Source organism: Barbatula barbatula (genome assembly GCF_947034865.1).
Source record: "Barbatula barbatula genome assembly, chromosome: 21".
Classification (NCBI taxonomy): domain Eukaryota; kingdom Metazoa; phylum Chordata; class Actinopteri; order Cypriniformes; family Nemacheilidae; genus Barbatula; species Barbatula barbatula.
The window spans coordinates 4,242,485-4,262,824 of record NC_136784.1 but is presented as its reverse complement, the minus strand read 5'-3'; the positions used below and the strand labels follow the sequence as shown (position 1 = coordinate 4,262,824).

Genomic DNA, 20,340 nt, shown 5'->3' with positions numbered 1-20,340 from the left:
TGTACCATTTTGCATGGCATTTTTCATCTTCATACCCTTTTTCATCTTTTGTGCTTTATCCCTGTGGGCTGTTCTGTCTTCATTTGACTCTCTCAGAGTTCCATCAGGCTAAAGCTGCCTCACTCATTTGCCTTGTCTTTTCCCTTTTACACCTCTCTCTCTCTCTCTCTCTCTCTCTCTCTCTCTCTTTTTCTGTTCTGTTATTTTTAAATGTTCATTCCAAAATGCAAAGCAAGTGTGCCTGATACTTAAGATGATGATGACAGTTTGTTATTATTATTATTTATCCAATGGGTGGCATTTCTTTGTGATCCGGTATTTGCTTAATAAAATAAAAATTTGAAAACAAAATTCCATCATAAATATCTTTAATACACTGCACGGTGCAAGTTCTTGTGGATTTTCTTAATACACTTTTGGTGGTTTGTTGTAGTTATTCTGGGGTTTATTTGTATATTAGTAGATTTCAATATTATATATGGTCTTGTGAAAATAACTACAGTATACATTTTGTGTAGGACGGAGAGATAGTCCGCAATGTGTTGTGGCACAATGATTTACAACCACAAAAGCGAGGTGAGACGAAATATTACCAAACCCGGGGGGGAAGGAATTGCGGGGTGAGTGAGAGTGACAGAGTTGTGAAGGGCTGAGTAAAAGACGGAGGAGTGCGAATGAATGGGTCAGTGTGTTAGTAATGAGGACTTCTGAGAACTTGCTTATGTCTGGGCCTTGTTTGTCAGAGCATTGACTTATCTCCTCATTTTAAAGACCTTGAACAATGCTCTTGTGGAGTCATTTACATAATGCACCATTCCTTGTTAGGAAATATTTCCTGTACCTGTATCTTAGTAATGCAAGTGCTTTGCCATAAACACCCACACAGACAAAGAGCCACAGTGTTTAATATACATGTATCGCTCAACGTGTGCTCAGGCATTGTGGATGTTTTATGCGCACTAGAGCTGAGTGGTGATAATCAGTGGTTCTTCTCTAACTGAAGATGTGTGGGCGAACAGCGGCCGATTTGTCTCTCACTCCATGGCTCTTCCTTATCTCTCCCTTAGAGGATAAAACTCAAGAACATGTGAGTCCACGAACACATGAAATTGAATACCTTAGAATTAGTCAGGCAAGTAGACCACAGCATTAAAAAGGTCATATGATATGGACACACAAATAAGTCTTGATCCGATAGATCAAAATGACATTCACGTTAAAAGTCGAATGTTAGATTCTGCATTGACCCTGGCCTGTTTCTTATTTTTGTGCCCGAGCCATGGCTAACACCCTGACAGGCTGGATATTCCAAATGTTGTGTTTCCAGTGTATTTGAATAAATATAGAGTCACTTGCCTGGTGAAGTGAATGATACAAATAGTTTAGTTCAGTTAAGGCCTAGATTTTGATAGTATCTTGGTATTCGCTTACTTATTTTTCTTTCTGTAAAAAAGATTTTAATATACCATGTGTCAGTATATACAATCCTTTTATATATATTTGAAAATGTCATAATTAATTGTAAGAATATTAGAATATATTGTAAAATTGCTTTTTTATATATATTCAAAAATAAGCACTTTATCATTTAATATATTGCATTATATTTCCCAGTATGTTTGCAATTACAAACTGCATATATTATTAATACAATGACAGAATAAAACAAAAAACCCTCTATTAATAGAGAATTTCTGTTTAAAAATATTTGTGTGGGTCTCGAGATCAATTACACATGTCCTTTGTTGTGGAATTTAAATGTTTGGGAACCACTTTCTCTATCTGTGTCACACATACCAAAATTATACTGGCAAGTGGCAACTGTTTCCAAGAAATTATATGGTTTATGTAAGCTGAAGTCCAACATATTTGGCAGGGTTCTGTTCCCATGAGCATATAAAATGTCCCTAGGACAGCAATGTTGCCATTGCCATTGCCACATTCACTGTAAGAAAATGACCTGAACAAAGTGTACAACAGAACCCGTCAGTCTGAAGAACAATCCAATAATTCAGAAAGATCGTGTACGTGCTATTAAACTCTCAAGTAACTAGTCCATTCTTAACTTTCTTGACAGAATCCATGTTTTGTTCGATTTGTGTGTCGACCTGTTTCCAAAACTGTAATGTATGTTTTGGTACATGTTAAGCTAGTCCTGTCGTCTATAATTCCTGCTTCAGCATCCCTTATTCATATGAATACAACTGTCTCCTACCGCCCCCTCATTCACCGCCTCTCCAGAAGCGCTTCAGATAATTACGGGCAAAAGCAACAGGAATACGCGTTTAAACTGCAGAGGTAAGGCGGAAAAAACCCACAATTAATCAGCATTCGCGTGTTTCATACAAATTGCTTATTTCATATTAGTTTCGTTCAAAGAAAATAAAGAAAATGTATTCACAAGGATGCTGTTTACGCCTTCGCTCGATATATGCGCTATTCGTTCGCATCTATTTGAGCCTAATCGTGATATTCATATTGATAAACACATGTTTGGGAATATTGTACATTTTCGTCCGTGAACGCGCTTACGCGCGATCTCAATGGAGACGCGCGCGCGAACTGAACGTTAGCTATCCGATGCGCTCCCTCGTCTTGGGAGAGACCTGTCAATCATCTTGGTGACTGAGAAGATCGGTCATTGTTTTTGATGTTCTCTCATCCCGTTTAAGATCAAAACAACAAATCAGTTTGGTTCCGCAAAATCTCTTCGTGTTGCGTGGTGGCACCGACTGACCATTTCAGCAACCAAAGTTGACCATTTACACTCGCCATTTCCTAGCAATTCTTAAGCACTGCAAATGTAAGTGCACCTCAAGTTCATTTGACGCGTCTTCGTTCGTCAGTTCATTCATTCATACATTCACACCAGACGCGATCTTCCCTAGTGCGTATATTGTCAACTATACACTTTAACTTGCTCTTAACGCTTTACTATGTGAGAACAGTATTAATACATGCAGTATAAACTGGCACAAGGTTTATCAAATGATTGTGAGTGGTGTGTGCGAGCATTTCTGCAAGGTGTCTGAATCCTCTTGGTTCTGTCAGACATGGCACGTATACCTATATGAATGCTTGAGTACAGTAAGCAAGTCCATCACTGCCCTTGGGGGGTTCATTCATATTTATTATAAAATCTCTAGCTTGCTTTGACCAATAGTCTGCTTTGTAGTGCCTGGAAGTGTTTTGCAAAGAAATCTTACTTATACTGTGTATATTATCAATATTTGACAATTAATTTATTTAGCGCATGCTTTTATCCAAAGCAATTTATAGCGCATTCAAGGTTGGATCAGCATGTAATGTATGTTCCCGAGGGATCGAACCCATGACCTTTGCAGTCCTCTATACCAATTGAACTACAGGAACACTGTTGCAATACTTTATGCCATGAAATAATAATAAGCCGTCGCAATGTTAAGTGTAACAATAATAATATGGTCATAATTATAACGTTATTATAACATCAACATGTATTTATTTAATATTTTATCATAATATTTATTTTATTTATGCAACTTACAGCCAACATCTATGAGTATGTAATGTATACAGCCTAGCTAAAAAATATATTTAGAATCTCTGTGGAGATTTTTCATTTTGATTTTCAGGTTTTTTTACTTATATTTGTTATGAATACTATTTGGTGTAACCTCCTCGGTCTGTCACTTTGTCTGGCTGGGATGTTGGTTACCTCACCATTTGTTCTCCTGTTTCTGAGAATGAGCAAGAGTGACGACGAGTCTCCAGAACTCCAGTAACCGACTATTAGAGCTGGTCATGGGGGACAGATGAGCTTTCCTTGTTGCGCTTGTCATTACCATATAGTCAAAAGAGAGTGCTGATCAAAGCCACCCGCCAGGTGGATTTTTAGAGTTCGTGACAGCTGACGGTTTCTGAAATCACTAGGTACGTTATGATGAATCCCCGCATCGCCACCACCTCACTCACTATTATCACCCCCCTCCCCCAAACTCACACACACCATCCTGTTCTGTTCTCGACTTCAGAATGTGCTGTTGCTATGGTGACGGAACGGCGCACGCTCCGTCTTGCTTTTTCTCTATTCTCTCTTCTTCTTTATATATCCCTGGCTCTACCCGCGGATGTATGGTCGACGTAACCATCTAGGTTTGTTTCTAGGTTCTACGTATACACCGTAGTGCTTTTAAACATGTTGTCTGCCCTTTCCCTTATTGTTTCTTTCTCCTCAGGAGAAGCGTTCGGATTCATGCCATGAAATCTCTCTAAGGAGAAAGGAAGCGAAACCTAGAAAATCTACACCCACCCACAGGCAGGAGACGGGGAGAGAGAGACAGAAAAGAGGGAGAGAGAGCAGGGGGTGAAAGAAAGAGACAGGGATAACAGTCGATGGATGCTGCCTGGACGGTCTGGTCGGTACAATCTTCTGTGACAAGGACCAGAGAGCTGCAGGGATGGACGGGAAGGGAAGACACATTCCTCCAGGTAATCAGATCTCATTAATGGCTGCCAACATGTGAGAGTCTGTGTCAACTTAATTTGCGGATTTAGTCTGTAGATGCTTCGCACCTTTTACTGTCTTATCGGTGAACTTTCTTGCAAACATCTTCACGTGTTATGAAACTGTTTATCACTTTTTGCTTTGTTTTAAAATTGTATCCCATGCATGCAGCTTTGTTCTTTTTTTAATTATTTTAAAATGGTGGCCATTTACTGTATTTTGTATTATTTTTTATTCAGTTTTATTAGTTTCATGTCACTGATATCAGTTCTTTAGGTTTCCTAAGCATTTGTATTGATCGTAAAATATTGATTGCACAAATGTACTCACGTGTTCTTGTATTGTATTGCCTGACTGATTTGGTTTCAGCCGTGTTTGTTATTTTCTTTATTTATTTTGTTTATTATTAAGTCAATGGACATACCATAGTCCAAAATATATTTGTCCAGATCAGCTTTCCATGAATTACAGCTCTATCCATGCAAAGAAATGCAAAATAACAACAGTGATTTTTCGAACTCTTCTCAATAACTGCCTGGCAACTAGATTCTCAATGGGACTACAGCTTTTGGCATAAAATATGTGACCGTTTGAACTCTGGATCATATTGTGATATTTGCAGTTGCTGTTACATATTAATTCATGAACTATGAACTCTATGAACTCTATGAACATTTCATATTTTTAAGATCCACCCTGCATTCCTCTCTAGTAGAGTATTGGGGTTGTTATTACAATTTTACAAAGATTTAACATGTACATTTTGTTCTCATTTAATTCCACACAAAACATACATATTTCTTTAAATTGCATTGGTATAATTCACAAAATCTCAAAGTGTACCCTGTGTTTTAGTAACCTATATTTGAGTTCACAGATTACATTTGTGTACAAACGCAAAATGTGAACTGATCTTTCAACACTTGATATGTTCGATAGACTCTCTCTCTCATCTCTCTAACCTCTTCCTGTAACCTTGGGCTCCAATTGCAGTCTTTCTTAACTCTTTTTTTATTTATATGTTATCTTGTCTCAGCTCTGTTCACTTATTGCACCCTTCAGTTTTCTTATTATCTTCTGTTTACAATCTCGTTGACCCCTTATTTAAAGAAACATTTTTATATAAAGACAAATTCTCAGGATTTACTCACCTCCAAATCTGACTTCCGTTTTTTCATGATACACAGAATTATCTGTTGCTGTTTCTATATGATAACAATGATCAAAGTCAATGAGGACCATGGCTGCAGAGCAAACATTTCAAGATGAGATTTTCATGCAATGCTTTTATTTGGCTTTGGAAGATTTGGAAATTCATTTGGACGATCTTATTATTTTTAACATCTTGAAAGTCGCTAGTCACTATTTGCTTTCATTGCGATGCAAAAACCATGTGAACAGTCTACATTTGTGTTCCATGGAAGAAAGAAAGTCAATTAGGTTGAGAAAACTTGAATCTCTTTGTGATTTTTTTCTCTCTTCCAGTCATGGTGTGGTGTGAGCAGGGAATTCAGGTGCTTCTCACCACTGTGGGAGCATTCGCAGCCTTTGCCTTGATGACCGTGGCCATTGGCACGGACTACTGGCTGTACGCTCGGGCCTTCATCTGCAACAGCACTGCCAACTCGTCTCAGGATGACCCTCATAACAAGGACAAGAAGGATCCCGGAGCCCTCACCCACTCCGGCCTCTGGAGGATTTGCTGCCTGGAAGGTAAGTTATCTTCTGTGTTTGTGTGTGGGGGTGGAGGAATGGACCATGTATGTACGGGAGGGGGATATGATGCATGAAGGAGGTCCCCACCTGTGCAGGATTTGCAAATGATTCACAAATCTGAAACACAGCCGCTATTAGATTATTAATGATAATCTTAAATCTAATCTTTTTTTATTTTGCCTTGTTATGCAAGCACTGTCGAGCTTGTGCAGAGGCTGCAGCTTTTGCCAGAGGGGAACTGGAATCCCCTGGTTAGGCCTGGTTTCCCTCTGAGGGGGGGCTGCTAGAATTTTATAGTTTTACTTAATTAACTATTAAAATACTTTGACTTGCATAACCTTATATGTTTTGCTTATAGTCAATATGTTTTCTTGTGAAGCTGATTTGTAACAATGAAAATTGTAAAAAAAGCTATATAAATAAAGTTGACTTGACAAATTTGAAACACATCATATTACAACAAATTATTTTTACCGTGCCATCATTTACTGTAATGCACTTTGAGATAAATACATAATTGGCAATTTATATAAAGATACAATGACTTGGGCGGTTTATCAAAATATATTTCTGTTACAATGTTATGTGATGTGGCCATTTTGCATGACCTAATTTAAGATGGTCGCAATTAATGTGGAGCTTGAAGGTATTTTAAGACTTAAGTCTCTTAGATGTAGCACATTTGTTAAGGTTTCCTAAACAAGATATTTTTTCTTGGCTTAAAATAAATTGCAGTCAGTTTGATTCATTCGTAATTTATTTCAATTGAATAAATCAATTTAAAGTTCATAAAATTAATTGTAAAAGCTTTTACAGACTAGGGATTTAACAGACTATATATATTGCGGTACAATATGTAGTACAGTATGCTAAAAAGAAACAAAACTAGGACATGCAGTCAGGACTCTTAACTTTTTACGGCTAGCTTAAGGGCTTCTTTAAAGTTAGAAAAACATTGTTGAAAGCCTCCAGGTCTTGCAATGCTACGCATTTGTGTTTAGCCATTTTTTTACCTAGCGTATACCTCTCTTGCTCCAGCCAGTTCTCAAGAGATAGTTTTAAACAAACATGAGCTGTATTTTTTTCATTTGCATTAGAAACCTAGAGGAGTACATTCTCAATGGCTATGATTATGTGATGAGTCATTGGAAGTCAAAGGTGCCATTCAGCGCTCTCATTGCATTTGCGGCATAATCAAACCAGACAAAAACAAAGTCATTTTGCCTTATCATATCACTTGTTTTAGTCAACTTCTTTGTATTGTGCAAAATGCTGTATATGCTATTCCACCATTTTGATCCTGCATTTGGTGAAAACTATTTAAAGGCAGCTGATGGAGCAGTTCAAAAATATATTTATTTAATATCCATGTAGTTTTTTCCAGCATTGTGGTTGCAAAATATGGGCTTGCTTTAGTGTCAACTCTGTTTTTGATCACTTAAGGAGTAGCTCAAGTTAATATTTGCCCCATTCACTTTCCATGGTAATTTTTATTCCTACTATGGAAAGTCAATGGGGGCAAATCTTGAAGTGAACTACTCCTTTAAATGTGATATTGTGCTTTGGAAGCCCGATAAATATTGCCATCATACCATGAAACTATGTTAACAAGCACTGGAAGACACTGGATATTCAGTGCCAGCATGTTCTCTAAAATGAGTGGTTTATATCACAAGAGAACACTGCTTGATACCTTTGACCTGTGATGACTCATAGCAATTGACATCTACTTGGAATCCATTTCAAACAAAATACCTCACAGACTGTCTGACTGAGCTCAACTAAACTCTTATCCGAACATTTTTTATTTTGGCATTTTTTACATTCAAGGTCCAGAGTAAGACATGTATCGGCATCTAGCAGTGAGGTTGAGAATTGCAAACAATGGCTGTGGCTGACACAGGACTAAGATGTTGTCACGTTTTAGCTTCTTTGTCGAAGGAGATAACATATTTCTGAAACCCACTCTGAAGAGCAGTTTGTCCGTTTCGGGCTATACTGTAAAAATAACATGGGGAATTCCATGTAAGGGGACCCGCGGTGTGTGTAGATTAAAATTGCTCATTTTGAGGTAATAACAACATACCGCTTCGTTATGTAAGGTTTTTTATATTTATATTGCATTTCTGTCAAAAGATCCTCCAAAAATAATATGAACATGGAGAATAAATGATAAGGGAACAGACAAGAATGAGAGATGCTGCTCCAACATATATAGAGACATGAAATTTGTTGACACTTTAAACAATTCAAGTCTTTTCCATTCTCTCTTTCAGGATTAAAAAGAGGTGTGTGTTCCCAGATTAATCATTTTCCAGAAGATGCTGATTATGACCAGGATGCAGCAGAATACCTTTTACGTAAGTCAAAAATGAGTCTGAGGTGATATTTGCATTATCATTACATCGGTATGAAAAAGATGGCACTAAAATTTTTTTTTTTCAGGTGTAGTCAGGGCATCCAGTATATTTCCTATCCTCAGTGCCATATTATTGCTGCTAGGTGGAGTGTGTGTGGCATCTAGTCGGTTCTATAAGACCAAAAGACACATCATTTTGGGAGCAGGCATCTTGTTTGTGGTGGCAGGTAACGTTTCGTCAGATCTTAATAAATATGAAATATTTGGGGAAATATATGGGGGAATTAGTAAATGGGGGAATTCATTAGTCAACCTAGACTAATGAACACAACTTTCTGTCCCAAATTCGTCCAGGCCTGAGCAACATCATTGGCGTCATAGTTTATATCTCGGCAGCGCTCAGCGACATCTCTCCCAAAAAAGATGAAGACAAAAAGTGGCACTACTCCTACGGCTGGTCATTCTACTTCGGCGGCCTGTCATTCATCCTGGCGGAGGTGGTGGGCGTTCTGGCCGTCAACATTTACATCGAACGCAACAAAGAACTGCGCTGCCGTTCGCGCACCGACCTCTTCCGCAGCACCACCTCCGCTGTGCTACGGCTGCCGGGATACCGTTTCCGCCGGCGCTCGTCGCGCTCCAGCTCCCGCTCCACCGCAGAGCCGACCCGCTCGCGTGAGCAATCCCCCACCTCAGGCATCGCTCCGAAGAACTTTGGCCCGCCACTGGCTGCTGGCCCCCCACCGTTTTCAGTAGCCACGCTTCCCAACCCGCACACGCACTCCGGAGGAGGGATGGGGGATATTTCCATGTACACGCTGGGTAGGGAAGGTAAGCCGCCCATGTATGGCACGGTGGACCGCGCCACGCTGTACCAGCTCCACAATTACTTTCCAACAAAGGAGGGAGGTGGAGGAGCGCTCATGACGGGTACACTGCCTTCCCTTTCCAAGTCTAACTTGGCTGCGTCCGCCAACGCCACCCTCAATACCTCGTCTTCCTCTGGCCCTCAGCAAGCGCCCATGTCAGCCGGATCCTCCGCAAACATGGAGAGGGATCGAGGGCTGGGAACCTTGGATCGAATGGGTAAAGGAGACAGCTCAAACACTAACACTCTCAACAGGAGAACAACACCTGTGTAATGACAAAGGTGAAGAGATTGAAGGGGGAAACGAATGATTACATGAACTGCGAGTAAAGGGGGTCGGGCGAGAATTAAAAAAGCAACAGCGAGTATGGGATGAGAAACAAGCAAAGTCTACTCGCAAGTGAACGAGATGGCAATACATCCTCTTTTATTCCTCTTCATTTCTGTTTTTGAACATGGTGACTCGAGTAACAGAATTCCATCCGCACTTCTTATTGATTCATGTTGAAATACTCGATGTGTGTGATGGTGATCTTTCGGTTCTTCAAACTCGTTCAATTCCAGTGCTTTATCATCAGGTTATGCCTGTAACTTATTCAGCATTCCAATATAGTTGTCGTTTTTTATTCTTATGGTATAGTTGTTATATTGCTGGGTTAACTTATACATTTTTACTAAGGTATTTTAAATTTTTTGCACATTGTTATCCATTTAACTTATTTCCTCTGATTAACTCAAACTGTGATTTTTTTTTTCTCACACATGTTGACACTATTCTTCATGATGTCATTCAGTGTCAAGCATGTGTTACTTTGCGAGAGCGTGACTTATTATTAAATGTTTTTGGGTTTTTACAAAGACAATATTTAGATCTGTGGATTTTTTTTATAGTAACCGTAAGTGTAAAAGTAGTTAAGTATTCATATGAAAATATTTGATTTATCATATTAACTTTATATTGTTATGATAGTATACCGATAATAAGGAACTGCTGTTGAGACTCATTTGGGACTGGAAGTAAAAACGAGAACAAGAAAGAGACAGAAGTGAAGGGGAGCAATATCTATACCTAAAAAACCTCACCAGAAAAGACAAAAAAACTATTAAATATATAGGCTATTATAAATATATATACAGTATATATAATTGTGTGTGTGTGTGTGTGTGTGTGTGGAACAAAAGTTTTTGGTAAAATAAAATCGGATATATTCTATGAATGTCTAAAACTGAGATGTGCATACTGGTAGCAGTTTTGACTGCAGTGTTTTGTTTTCATGTTTCTTTGTAACTTTGTATGCATGGTTCATATCTAATATATTATATATTCATAACGCTCTGTCTTCCGACTTCTGTGCATTATGTGTATATGCGGTCATGCAGATGGATTTAGGATGACAGAGTTGGGTCAAAGGAAAGGTCGACATCCAGGCCCAGACTACGGGGATTTGATATGCATGTAAATTCAAACATTTTTACAAAAAGCATCACAAAGATATTCATCCGCCCATGAGAAAGAAAAAAACAGATCACTTTAATATCAAAATTTGTTCTCCTCAATGATATCAAATGGATAGATTATGGAAAAGAGAAAATTGTTCTCCTGATCTCAGAGAAGAGCCAGAGATCTTATAGTTTTATAGGAGATCCTAACAATGTCACCAACTGAGCTCAGATTTGCCAAATCTGCAATGTGAAGTCAATACTATTGAAGATTTCAACATTTCTCATCAAATCTAGATTAATTACCCCTCCACACCCTTCATGTATTTTAATATTTGACACATTTTTATTTTCCCGAGCAATTTCAAGAGAAAATGCTTTTCGTGGGAAGCGACACTGCAAAAGATCTAACAATACATTTGATCAGAATTAGCATGGTAGCACCAGAAGTACCTTAAGTACTGGCTTTATTCATTTTAGACCAATTTGTGTTTTAGAAACAACATGTAACAAGATACAATTCTATCAATAATCAACATTGCATTGCATTCTGAGATTCTTTACAAAGGAGACATGCAGTGTTGCATTTAGCAGAATAAGGCATCTTGAAAGCATCACGCATGCCTTAAAATGCCCTACACTAGCCTTGAGGAGATCACGCCCAGGGGAGCGGGAATGAATACAGGAGTGAAGCTTCACACACAAACACTGTAATTATATACAGGGAACAAAGCTTTAATGCCCACGCCTTGCTCAAGGGAAGGGCATGACTGAAAGTGACACACTTCTTTTATCAAAAATGCAGACACCGGGGTCTCATTTGTGTGTGCGTGCCTGTGTCCATCAAGTTCTCTAGGGAACATTTAATAAAGAATTTCTTTTCATGATTAATTTCATTGTTTTCTGACACCATATGACACAACCACACATGAGATCCCTTTATATCGCAATTATCTTTCATAGACATCATTGAGATTGAATAGGGAGCCAAGTTTCTTGCATCTCAGATTAATCTCACAAATGTCTCTTGAGTTTCAGAAGAGATCTCAATAATGTTACAAACTGAGCAGATTTTCTATCAAACTTCAATATTACTTAAGATTTCAATGTGAACTCAAACATTTCTCATCAAATTGATCCAAATACAGGTTATTTTTTACCAATGCAATCTACATTTAATGTATTTTAACAATTGATTCTGTTTGACTGAAGCAATTTAAGGAGAAACATGTATGATGTTACATACAGTAAATGAAATACTGCAAAGAGCTCAATCACGTCTCCAGAGCTATTAAACAGAAATATCGGAGCAAAAATAGTTTCTTCTGTGTCACATTACATCATCACTGGTACCTTCTAGAACTGTTAACCTGCTTTATTGCGGGTAGGTTTCAGATCAGGTGTCCCGTGCGACCACAAGCTAACTGAAGGTGCAAGTTTGTGTAACGTTCATATGTCAAAGCAACAAGGGCAGATTTAAAGATAGGCCAAACATACACAAGACTATGTGTGCAACTCATCAGAAGATACAATTGCTATGTGGTTGGCATAATTATTTAGGTCACAAGGTAAAGACACCCGATATGTAACCGAAGCTTGCCACATGTCAATCAAGGGGTAGATTTTAAACAAATCAGCAAGACCAATACAGCCATGAGATGGTCACTTTCTCCCAACGCTGTGAGATAAACAAAAGTCACAGGAGGTTTGGCTGAAATGTAAGCGAGGGAAACGGCACTTCTAATCCTTGTTTGTGTCGCTTGCGTCCTCTGGAGCACGATTGGCCACGCTCTAAATTTAGAGGAAAGCGGTGGGGAGGAAATGAGGCGAGTGGGATTGACAGCGAGATGGATATCTGGAGAGGTCTGACGTGCTTCTGTTCGTAGTTTGAAGCTGCATCGAGTTTTTGTGAAATTAATTTGCATTCATTCAACTGAGGAAACCATCACACAATGGTTGGCACGCAGTCATCGAAAAACGAAACAAGCAACAGAATGTATTTTCATAGGTTCATGTAGGAAAGGGGTATTAAATTAAAGTTCCAAGAGGTCCGGTCTTTATATTTCTTCCAAACGGAGGTCCGGACAATATATTTTTTATATAAAAAATATTTAAGATATATTACATAAATGTTCCTGAGAGCACATGTAATGTGATTCTCAGTTGTGAAGACCCGCTGCTCAATTTAAACAACCATAAAAGTTTCAAGTTTTAAATGGTTTATTAGGCTATGTTTGGCGGTCCGGATAGAACGAAGCAAAGGTCCGGATCCGTGTGTGTGGATCACACATGAACTGTATGCTGTTCTGAAGTCAATGGTACAAGGCTACAGGAATCTAGACGGCTTCATCAGACTCATACGCCTGGCCCGAATTTAACTTTCGGTCTGTGTTTGGTTATAATATGACATTTTATTATACATTTAATTTATAATGATATTATTTATATGAAAATTATATTGTATGTTAGTTGTATTGGATTAAATCAAAACTACCCAACAGTTAAAGATTCCTTACAGAGGTCCACATTAAGTTAAGATTGGGCCAGATAACGTTGTTGCTGCTGGAACGAGTTATAATAAAATAAACTACACTTCTTTGGTCATAAGTTCATTTATATCACACAGTAAATGAAACCCATTTATTAAAAATGCGTATGCACAGTAAGACTTTGAAAATCACAGCAAAAATTGTAAAACAAGTCAAAATATGGGCAAAAATTTGTAGACATTCCAGGAGAATGTAATTATCTTCTGAAAAGAAAACAAATAGAATCTTTAACAAGACAAACATGTTTATACAGTATTTCTTCTCTCTCTCTCCTGCTATGGTTTGGAATGTACAACCACTAACTTGCTAATTGATGGGTGGGTTGGACTAATTTGAAGACAGATGATGCAGGTTACTGAAGGAGAGAGAGCCTTTGTAAACCCTTTGAAATCCTGCAGCAAGGAAAAATAAAGGTTGTGTGTGGGGGGAAAGTGTGTGGTGTAATTGAAAGAATGAGTTTGACTATTGTAAGAATGTGGGGAATTTGAGGGGGAAACAATAAAAACTTTTTATTTTAGATTTAGTTTTTGGAGAGATAAGTGGGGCTCAGGGAGGGCAGTTTTATCATCCATGTTATTGCATCTCAGTTTAAAGGAATCTTTATTTTGTACTGTTTAGAATCAGTACATTTAACCTGGCCAATGAATATGATACACTTTGCCCTATGAAACAATCCAGCTAAGGGGGTTTGATGGTGTTAGGAAAAGGCCATGTCATTCAATGCTTAGGCCAAATCTGTCTGGTTTCTACTAAGTTAGAGATGAATTTGCCTGGGGCGAATATATGGGAAACATTTTCTCTTCCCTTTTTTAATCTTTAAGAAACAACTTCCACTATCCTAGCTACTGTATACACATGTTTAATTTTCCTTCTGCCCACCAAAACATATTTGCAGCCTGTTATTAACCTGTTGAGAACCACTGTCCCAGTTTGCTGTTTCTCAAGATATCATACATACTTCATACAGTATACTGTAACTGCAACAACTACTCTTCTGTGTCTAAAATATAACATTCCTAGATATTGAACATGACCAAATTTAGTTAACAGAATTAGTTGTACAATTTGAAGCAAACTCAGATTGGCTCCTAAAATGAATTCAGTTAACAAACATAATACAGCGACAAGTGTTGCAATACGATTGCAAGATTTGTTTAAATTCAAAATATAGCTTATATATTCTAGTCATTGCCCATCCTTGTGGGATTCATATTTAAGGCACGGAACAGTTCTGTCATATAATGGCTTGTGTTTTCTGCCAGCATGCCTGGCCCACCTCCTGTTCCATTTCCTACACCATATCTTCCAGTGCCAAAACATGTCTAACATTCATGCTACACGTTGCCAACCACCAAACAAAGATAAAAACATTACATTATCTTGATACATATTCTTAGACCAGTAGATAAGTAGTACTTGAATCCTTTTGCATTCCAGATTCTCCAAGCTGGATGAAAATATAGAATCTGTTCCACAGAATAAACAACAGGACAGTGCAAAATTGGATGAGGTGCACTTCAGCCTCCACACTGCTGGATGTCACTATTCTTTTTACGTAGGCACTTTTCCCAAGGGCTGTATGGAAGGACGAGGACCCAAAACAAGGCCCCAGCAATGACAACCAGAGTCCCCGCACAGGCCATGCATGTTACTGACCATGACATTTCATGATGGAGAGGTATGGACTGGTCACTTGCCAAATATGAGAGCACTGATTGGTGGAAGACAATGAGACAGAGGAAGATTAAGACACCTGAAGAGAAACAGAGAGGGAAAGATAAATGACATTTTATTCATTGTACACAAAACAGTGTTTATTGTTTGGGAGAAACACTGTGTGTTGGCGTGTTCTGCTTTTACTAATACATTTACTGGGCAATGTTTAATAAAGCCTTCAGCAATGGTTGTAAATATGTTTTTTAATTTGACAATGCATTGTATTTAGCAGATACAGTAGTGGCCAAAAGTAATGTCCCATTTGTAGTGTTTGCTTTTAATGAGGTGCGTATGGCAAAAAAAACTTTAATGATTTTTTGTGGACACAATTATTTGGCAGAAAAAAGCAAACTACAGCACTCCAGCGGATAGGGGTTTTATTCAAATATACAAAAAATAATGCATAGAAAAAAGTGTCTGTTTTACGGCGTTTTCACACTTGGGTCCTGTTTAAAAAAAACGAACTCATTGTGAAAACGTTCTACGTACACGGATTCCCACTGGTGCATAAAATCAATACAATATCTTTATATAAACATTTTCATATGAATTATGTAAATGTTCTTTACTTCTCGTGAAAAGCTTTCTCAGCATAGAGTTTGAGAAATGGTTAAAAAAGCATGTTTGACCACACAGTGCATTTGTAATTTGTATATGTTTTGAATTCATTACCTGAAAGAATGAAGCAAACAGAGGCTGGCTTCAAGAAAAATTGAACGCCTTTGCTGACTGCCATAATGATGCAGATGGTACCTGTCGCCATCAGGAAAAGACTAAAGATGGCAAACATGGTCGACGCTACAGTCAGATCTGAAAGATGAAGAGGGGTTATATCTACTTTACGTGATAGACACCCAGTACATGTGATGCTTTAATAAAGCGAAGACAGTTGTATTGTATGTTAGCTGCTATTGTACCTGTCATTCATCTGCATCTGATTTGTTATATTATTTGTTACTTAACCGACACCCAGGTATCAAATTATGATACTGTATGTGGGGGAGCACACAGTGCAAAAAACAACAAATTAGTGATACGAGTTCACAATCTAAAGATAGACAGGGAATTGGGAAGATGACTCACTCTTTTCTGGCGTTTTCTGAAATAGGACAGTGTTCTCGCCTGTGGTGTAGAACTTAAAAAAGGTGCAGTTGGGTTCTAGAACAGGATCCAAACAGGTGACGTTATTCTGTCAGGCATATCATTCTAGTGCTGTTAACTGTGGGTAACTGATCTTACCTCCTTGTGTTTGTAGGTCCAAAGGCCCACAACTGTCCCGCGATGGGTCGATATCTGACACCCAGAAAGTCTTTATACAACATTTCCACAAACCATAATGTGCAGCCAGACAAGTCTCATTGTTGTAGAAGTCCTTTGACGGTGCCATCTCCACCCAAAATTCTGTGCCCACCCCTAGCACAGTAAGCATGATGCCTGTTACAGCAATGAAAAATGTAAGTTTGATCTTGCCCTCCTGGCTTTCGCTGATGGCATCAGCAGAACTGGAGAATGTTCGGTGTCGCGGTTTGTGTCTTCCCCCGCGCCCTTTCAGCCCACCAGAAGCTTGGTGCGTGCCAGCAAGCGCATTCGCTGTCCTTGACTCTTCATCCTGAACGACGAACGTGGACCACATGATTGATTTGATTTGCAGCTTTACAAAATCCAGATAAGTGAATGACAGTCAATGGCTTATTTTGAAAGGGCATGTAAGTCCTCGAGATGATTGAAATGAATATAAGATTGCAAATGAATGGTTAATGTAGGAGGAGATTGTGTTAGATGGATTTTGCCGGATCAATCTCAGCTAGTCGAACGTTTTTAGAGGCGATATAGTGAGTGCTTTGCATACAGTGCAAATTCCCAAAGGATCTGGCAGAGTTAATGATGCTGTAGTTAAGACCAGAATGGACGGCTAATTGAAGCTGGGAGGGGTGGGGAAGGAAATAAAAGTTTGCAGGAAGCTGCTCTCCAACCACGTAACATTTTAAAAACGGCGTGGACACGAATGCTTCAAGGTGGAAATGATGAAGAGGTAATGATGAAATCAGGCTGGTTACTCTAAAAATGAAGAACATGATGATACGGGAGATTTTAGGAAAATGCAAGGAATATAAAAACACGTATTAGTATAATGGTTGGCTGAGCTGTGGACTGATGCCTGGTGACTCATATTTATCAGCTTTGTTTTCTGAGTAAACATGTGACGGATATGTTCATTTTGCATAGATAGAAAATCTGATTCCAAAATTGTTTTTGAACTATTTTAAGATTCTTCACGGGTGTTTGCAAAGCAGAAATTCTGTGCCATTATTTGGATATAAGTTTCTCTGCTGGTTATTATTGTGGTCTTGTTGATGTCTTATGCACCTGCCCCTGACAAACAAAACAAACTGGTGTTAGTTACTGATACGTCATCCATACAGTAACTTGTTGTCTAAGTGGGACGGAAAGCTGCACTTCAAACAAGACTTTGTAAAAAGAATTATAAAATTCGTAATTGGGTCAAAAAGTTACAAACCCAACAGTTTGCTAATAAATGTACCTATTATGGGTTGTTTTGATCCAAAATGCTGTGTTGTTTTAACTTATTTCTGAGTCAAAGATAACCATATTCTGGGTTAATTTATCCCAACCATTGGGTTGGTCCATATTTGACCCAACGATGCATTGAAATAACCCAACAATTTTCATAACCAAACATTTTGTTTCAATTCAACACATTTTCTTGAGGTAACTATTAGCGGAAGTCAGTTCAAGTGTGGATAACTAGACATGCTAACACAACATGCTAATACTGCTAAATGGACTGAGTCACCAGTGTTGGGAGACACATGACGTCTTTGTTTTCTTGAAGCATAATGCCGTGCTCCAGTATGCAAGTATGAAAAACATGATCAGTTCTACACTGACAACATTAAAACATATTTTCAATTTGCATGACACTTAATGCAAGTACGTACATATCCCAACAGCACAAACAAGTAGCTGACCTGATGACTGTTGAATACACGTGGAGCGCTTTGCCGTTTTCTCAGAGACGGCCAGAAAGTAAAGATTAGAAGAGGACGTCGATTTGGCACTCTGTTACCTCTCAGCATTGGGGGTGAGGGGTGCTTGCGTCCCAAAAGATCACGCCCACAAGGATATGTCTGTCTGTGTCAGTCAGCTGTTACTTCATGAGTGTGTCTGAGATTTCAGTACATGGTCTCCATGTCAGTCTAATGTTTGTATCTCGCTGCGTCTCCATGCATGTGTGTCTTCTTGATTCTATTTTAGAAAGCCACCTGTTAATGACATTAAAAAGCATGGCTCTGAGCCCGAGTTGAGGTTATGGGATGTGTGTGGGTGTTTGCGAGTGTATTCTGGGAAAACGAGGTCTGGAGGTCTGAGGCACCTCACTGTCAGTATATCAAGCAGAGAGGTTCACTTTAAATATTGGTTTTCATTGGCAGCAGCACAAGCGTGATTATATAGAACAACATTTTTAACATAGGAATAGTTTTTTTTAGAATGAACATTGCTTTGTTATTAAAAAACATTTTTGCTATTTAAAGTCTCACTGGGGTGCTTTGAAACATTTACACTTAAATTTAGGCTGGGACATACTGTATTGAGTGACTTTATGATAGTTAATAGTGTTTCATTTACCTCACAGCCAAAAACTTGATGAGAAAACTGAAGTGCCGACCGATCAAATCTTGTCAATCTTTATTGAGAGACCGTAAATTTTGTGCTTACTGTATATGTAATAAATGTGGATTTTCGTCATTTTTGGAGCACACTACAATAGCTTATAACACTTTAAAGCTAACATATTTATATTAACAAACTTTTGATTTCATGGGGATTTGAAAGTGACAACATTTTCCATGCTTACAAAATTAGGAAAAACGCCATAATTTCTATTTAGTTGACATAAGGCATTGTCAATTTTGTAAAGTCTTCTAATTGATTTGAATGGATTCAAATACCCTTTTAATCGATTTTTATACATATTTACTTGGGACAGATGTACGGTAGTGGACACAAATTTTCATTCTTAACAGTGTTTTGGAGATTTTTGAGTAAGTTTGTTGGTTCCTGTGTCTCATGATAGCAGTTTGCACGCTTCACATTTCTTCCAATAGTTTGTCTGCTGCAGACAAACCAAAGTGTGTGTAGTGATTTGTTTTAAACAAAATTGAATCAAAGCTCTTTCCATCATAAACCATTTACAGTAGTAAATTGAGTTTTGTATACTTTTGAGCATGTTATATTGATACCCGGCACATGCCATTTTATAAATGTGAAATCTTATCCCAATTTGTAATGTTTGAAGACATTGTTTTAAAGTGAATAAATGAAGATTAGAGATTTATTGTCTGTACTGGACAGTACTGGCCAAAAGTTATATTTGAACAATTGTTGCTTTTATTGTCCCATCAGGTTAGATTCAATCATCAAAATATGTATGAAATGTTTGGTACAAAACATTAAACTTTAAGGGTATTTGTTGGAGAAAATTGTTTGGCAAAATGGCAATATCAGGGAATATTTTATTAATCTATACAAAATTATGCATAGAAAAGCAAAATGAAACTCAGTAATAAAGTGTACATTGACTACAGTTTTATCTGTTATCAATATTTTTTTATTCTCATTTTTCTAGTCATTCTCCTGTCTTTATAATCTTTACACATGTAATTTTTGCCAACGAGCTTTAATTTATACTCCAAACACACCAATGCAACATTAATACACCATTTTTAATTCGTCTTTAATAAAATATTTAAATATAGAGTGTAGTTAATGTGTATATAATGTGTAGTTAATGCCACTATTGCAGGTAGTACAAACTGCACATACTCGTTGTTAACACACCATGTTTATCTATTAAGTGTGAACTGCTGATCTAAAATATGTGCTCTTGACATTACTGCAGCATAAACAGCCTTTGAAACTGCGATTTGTATTCAATCTGTTCAATGAATCTATGATGTACTGACACGGGACATTCTCATTTGTATTATGTGGCTTTATCAGACAGACAAAAAGAGAACCAGCAAGGAGACGGAGCGAGACAGACACTGTGCTGCAGTCTTATGTGCTCAGCATGGCGATGGCTCTGTGGACTGTGCACTCGCTAACCTCTGAAGAACCTCGGAACGCTGGCCAGCAGGTGGCGCCACCAGTCAGAGGTCCCCCGGACCGTCTGTACACACCCCAT

The 20,340-nt window shown here is 38.2% G+C and overlaps 2 protein-coding genes across 2 annotated transcripts in view; one reads left to right on the top strand and one right to left on the bottom strand.

Annotated features, from left to right (window-relative positions):
* The window catches only part of cacng8a (calcium channel, voltage-dependent, gamma subunit 8a), a gene marked incomplete at its 3' end in the record, with an annotated part of 92,348 nt that extends 82,645 nt beyond the window's left edge, over positions 1-9,703 (top strand). The window contains exons 2-6 of the mRNA XM_079484121.1: positions 4,363-4,470; positions 5,972-6,199; positions 8,479-8,562; positions 8,648-8,788; positions 8,916-9,703. Coding sequence (XP_079340247.1) covers positions 4,440-4,470; positions 5,972-6,199; positions 8,479-8,562; positions 8,648-8,788; positions 8,916-9,703 — 1,272 coding nt within the window. The 5' untranslated portion in view covers positions 4,363-4,439. The remainder of the gene's footprint in view (positions 1-4,362; positions 4,471-5,971; positions 6,200-8,478; positions 8,563-8,647; positions 8,789-8,915) is intronic.
* A 3,793-nt stretch (positions 9,704-13,496) lies between these two features.
* Positions 13,497-17,192, bottom strand: cacng6a (calcium channel, voltage-dependent, gamma subunit 6a). The gene is made up of 4 exons (XM_079485087.1): positions 16,374-17,192; positions 16,218-16,292; positions 15,807-15,944; positions 13,497-15,171 (listed from the first exon to the last, which is right to left on the bottom strand). Exons 1-4 carry the CDS (start codon positions 16,765-16,767, stop codon positions 14,936-14,938), a joined length of 843 nt encoding a protein of 280 aa, XP_079341213.1. The 5' UTR covers positions 16,768-17,192; the 3' UTR covers positions 13,497-14,935.
* Between the last annotated feature and the right edge of the window lie 3,148 nt (positions 17,193-20,340).

Excerpts from the sequence above, each read along its gene's own strand:
- cacng6a (XM_079485087.1), bottom strand. The coding sequence starts at position 16,767 with ATGTGGTCCACGTTCGTCGTTCAGGATGAAGAGTCAAGGACAGCGAAT. Across the intron at positions 16,293-16,373 it reads GGACCTACAAACACAAGGAG|AACCCAACTGCACCTTTTTT; the intron begins GTAAGATCAGTT and ends ATCCTGTTCTAG. Across the intron at positions 15,945-16,217 it reads TCAGAAAACGCCAGAAAAGA|ATCTGACTGTAGCGTCGACC; the intron begins GTGAGTCATCTT and ends TTCATCTTTCAG.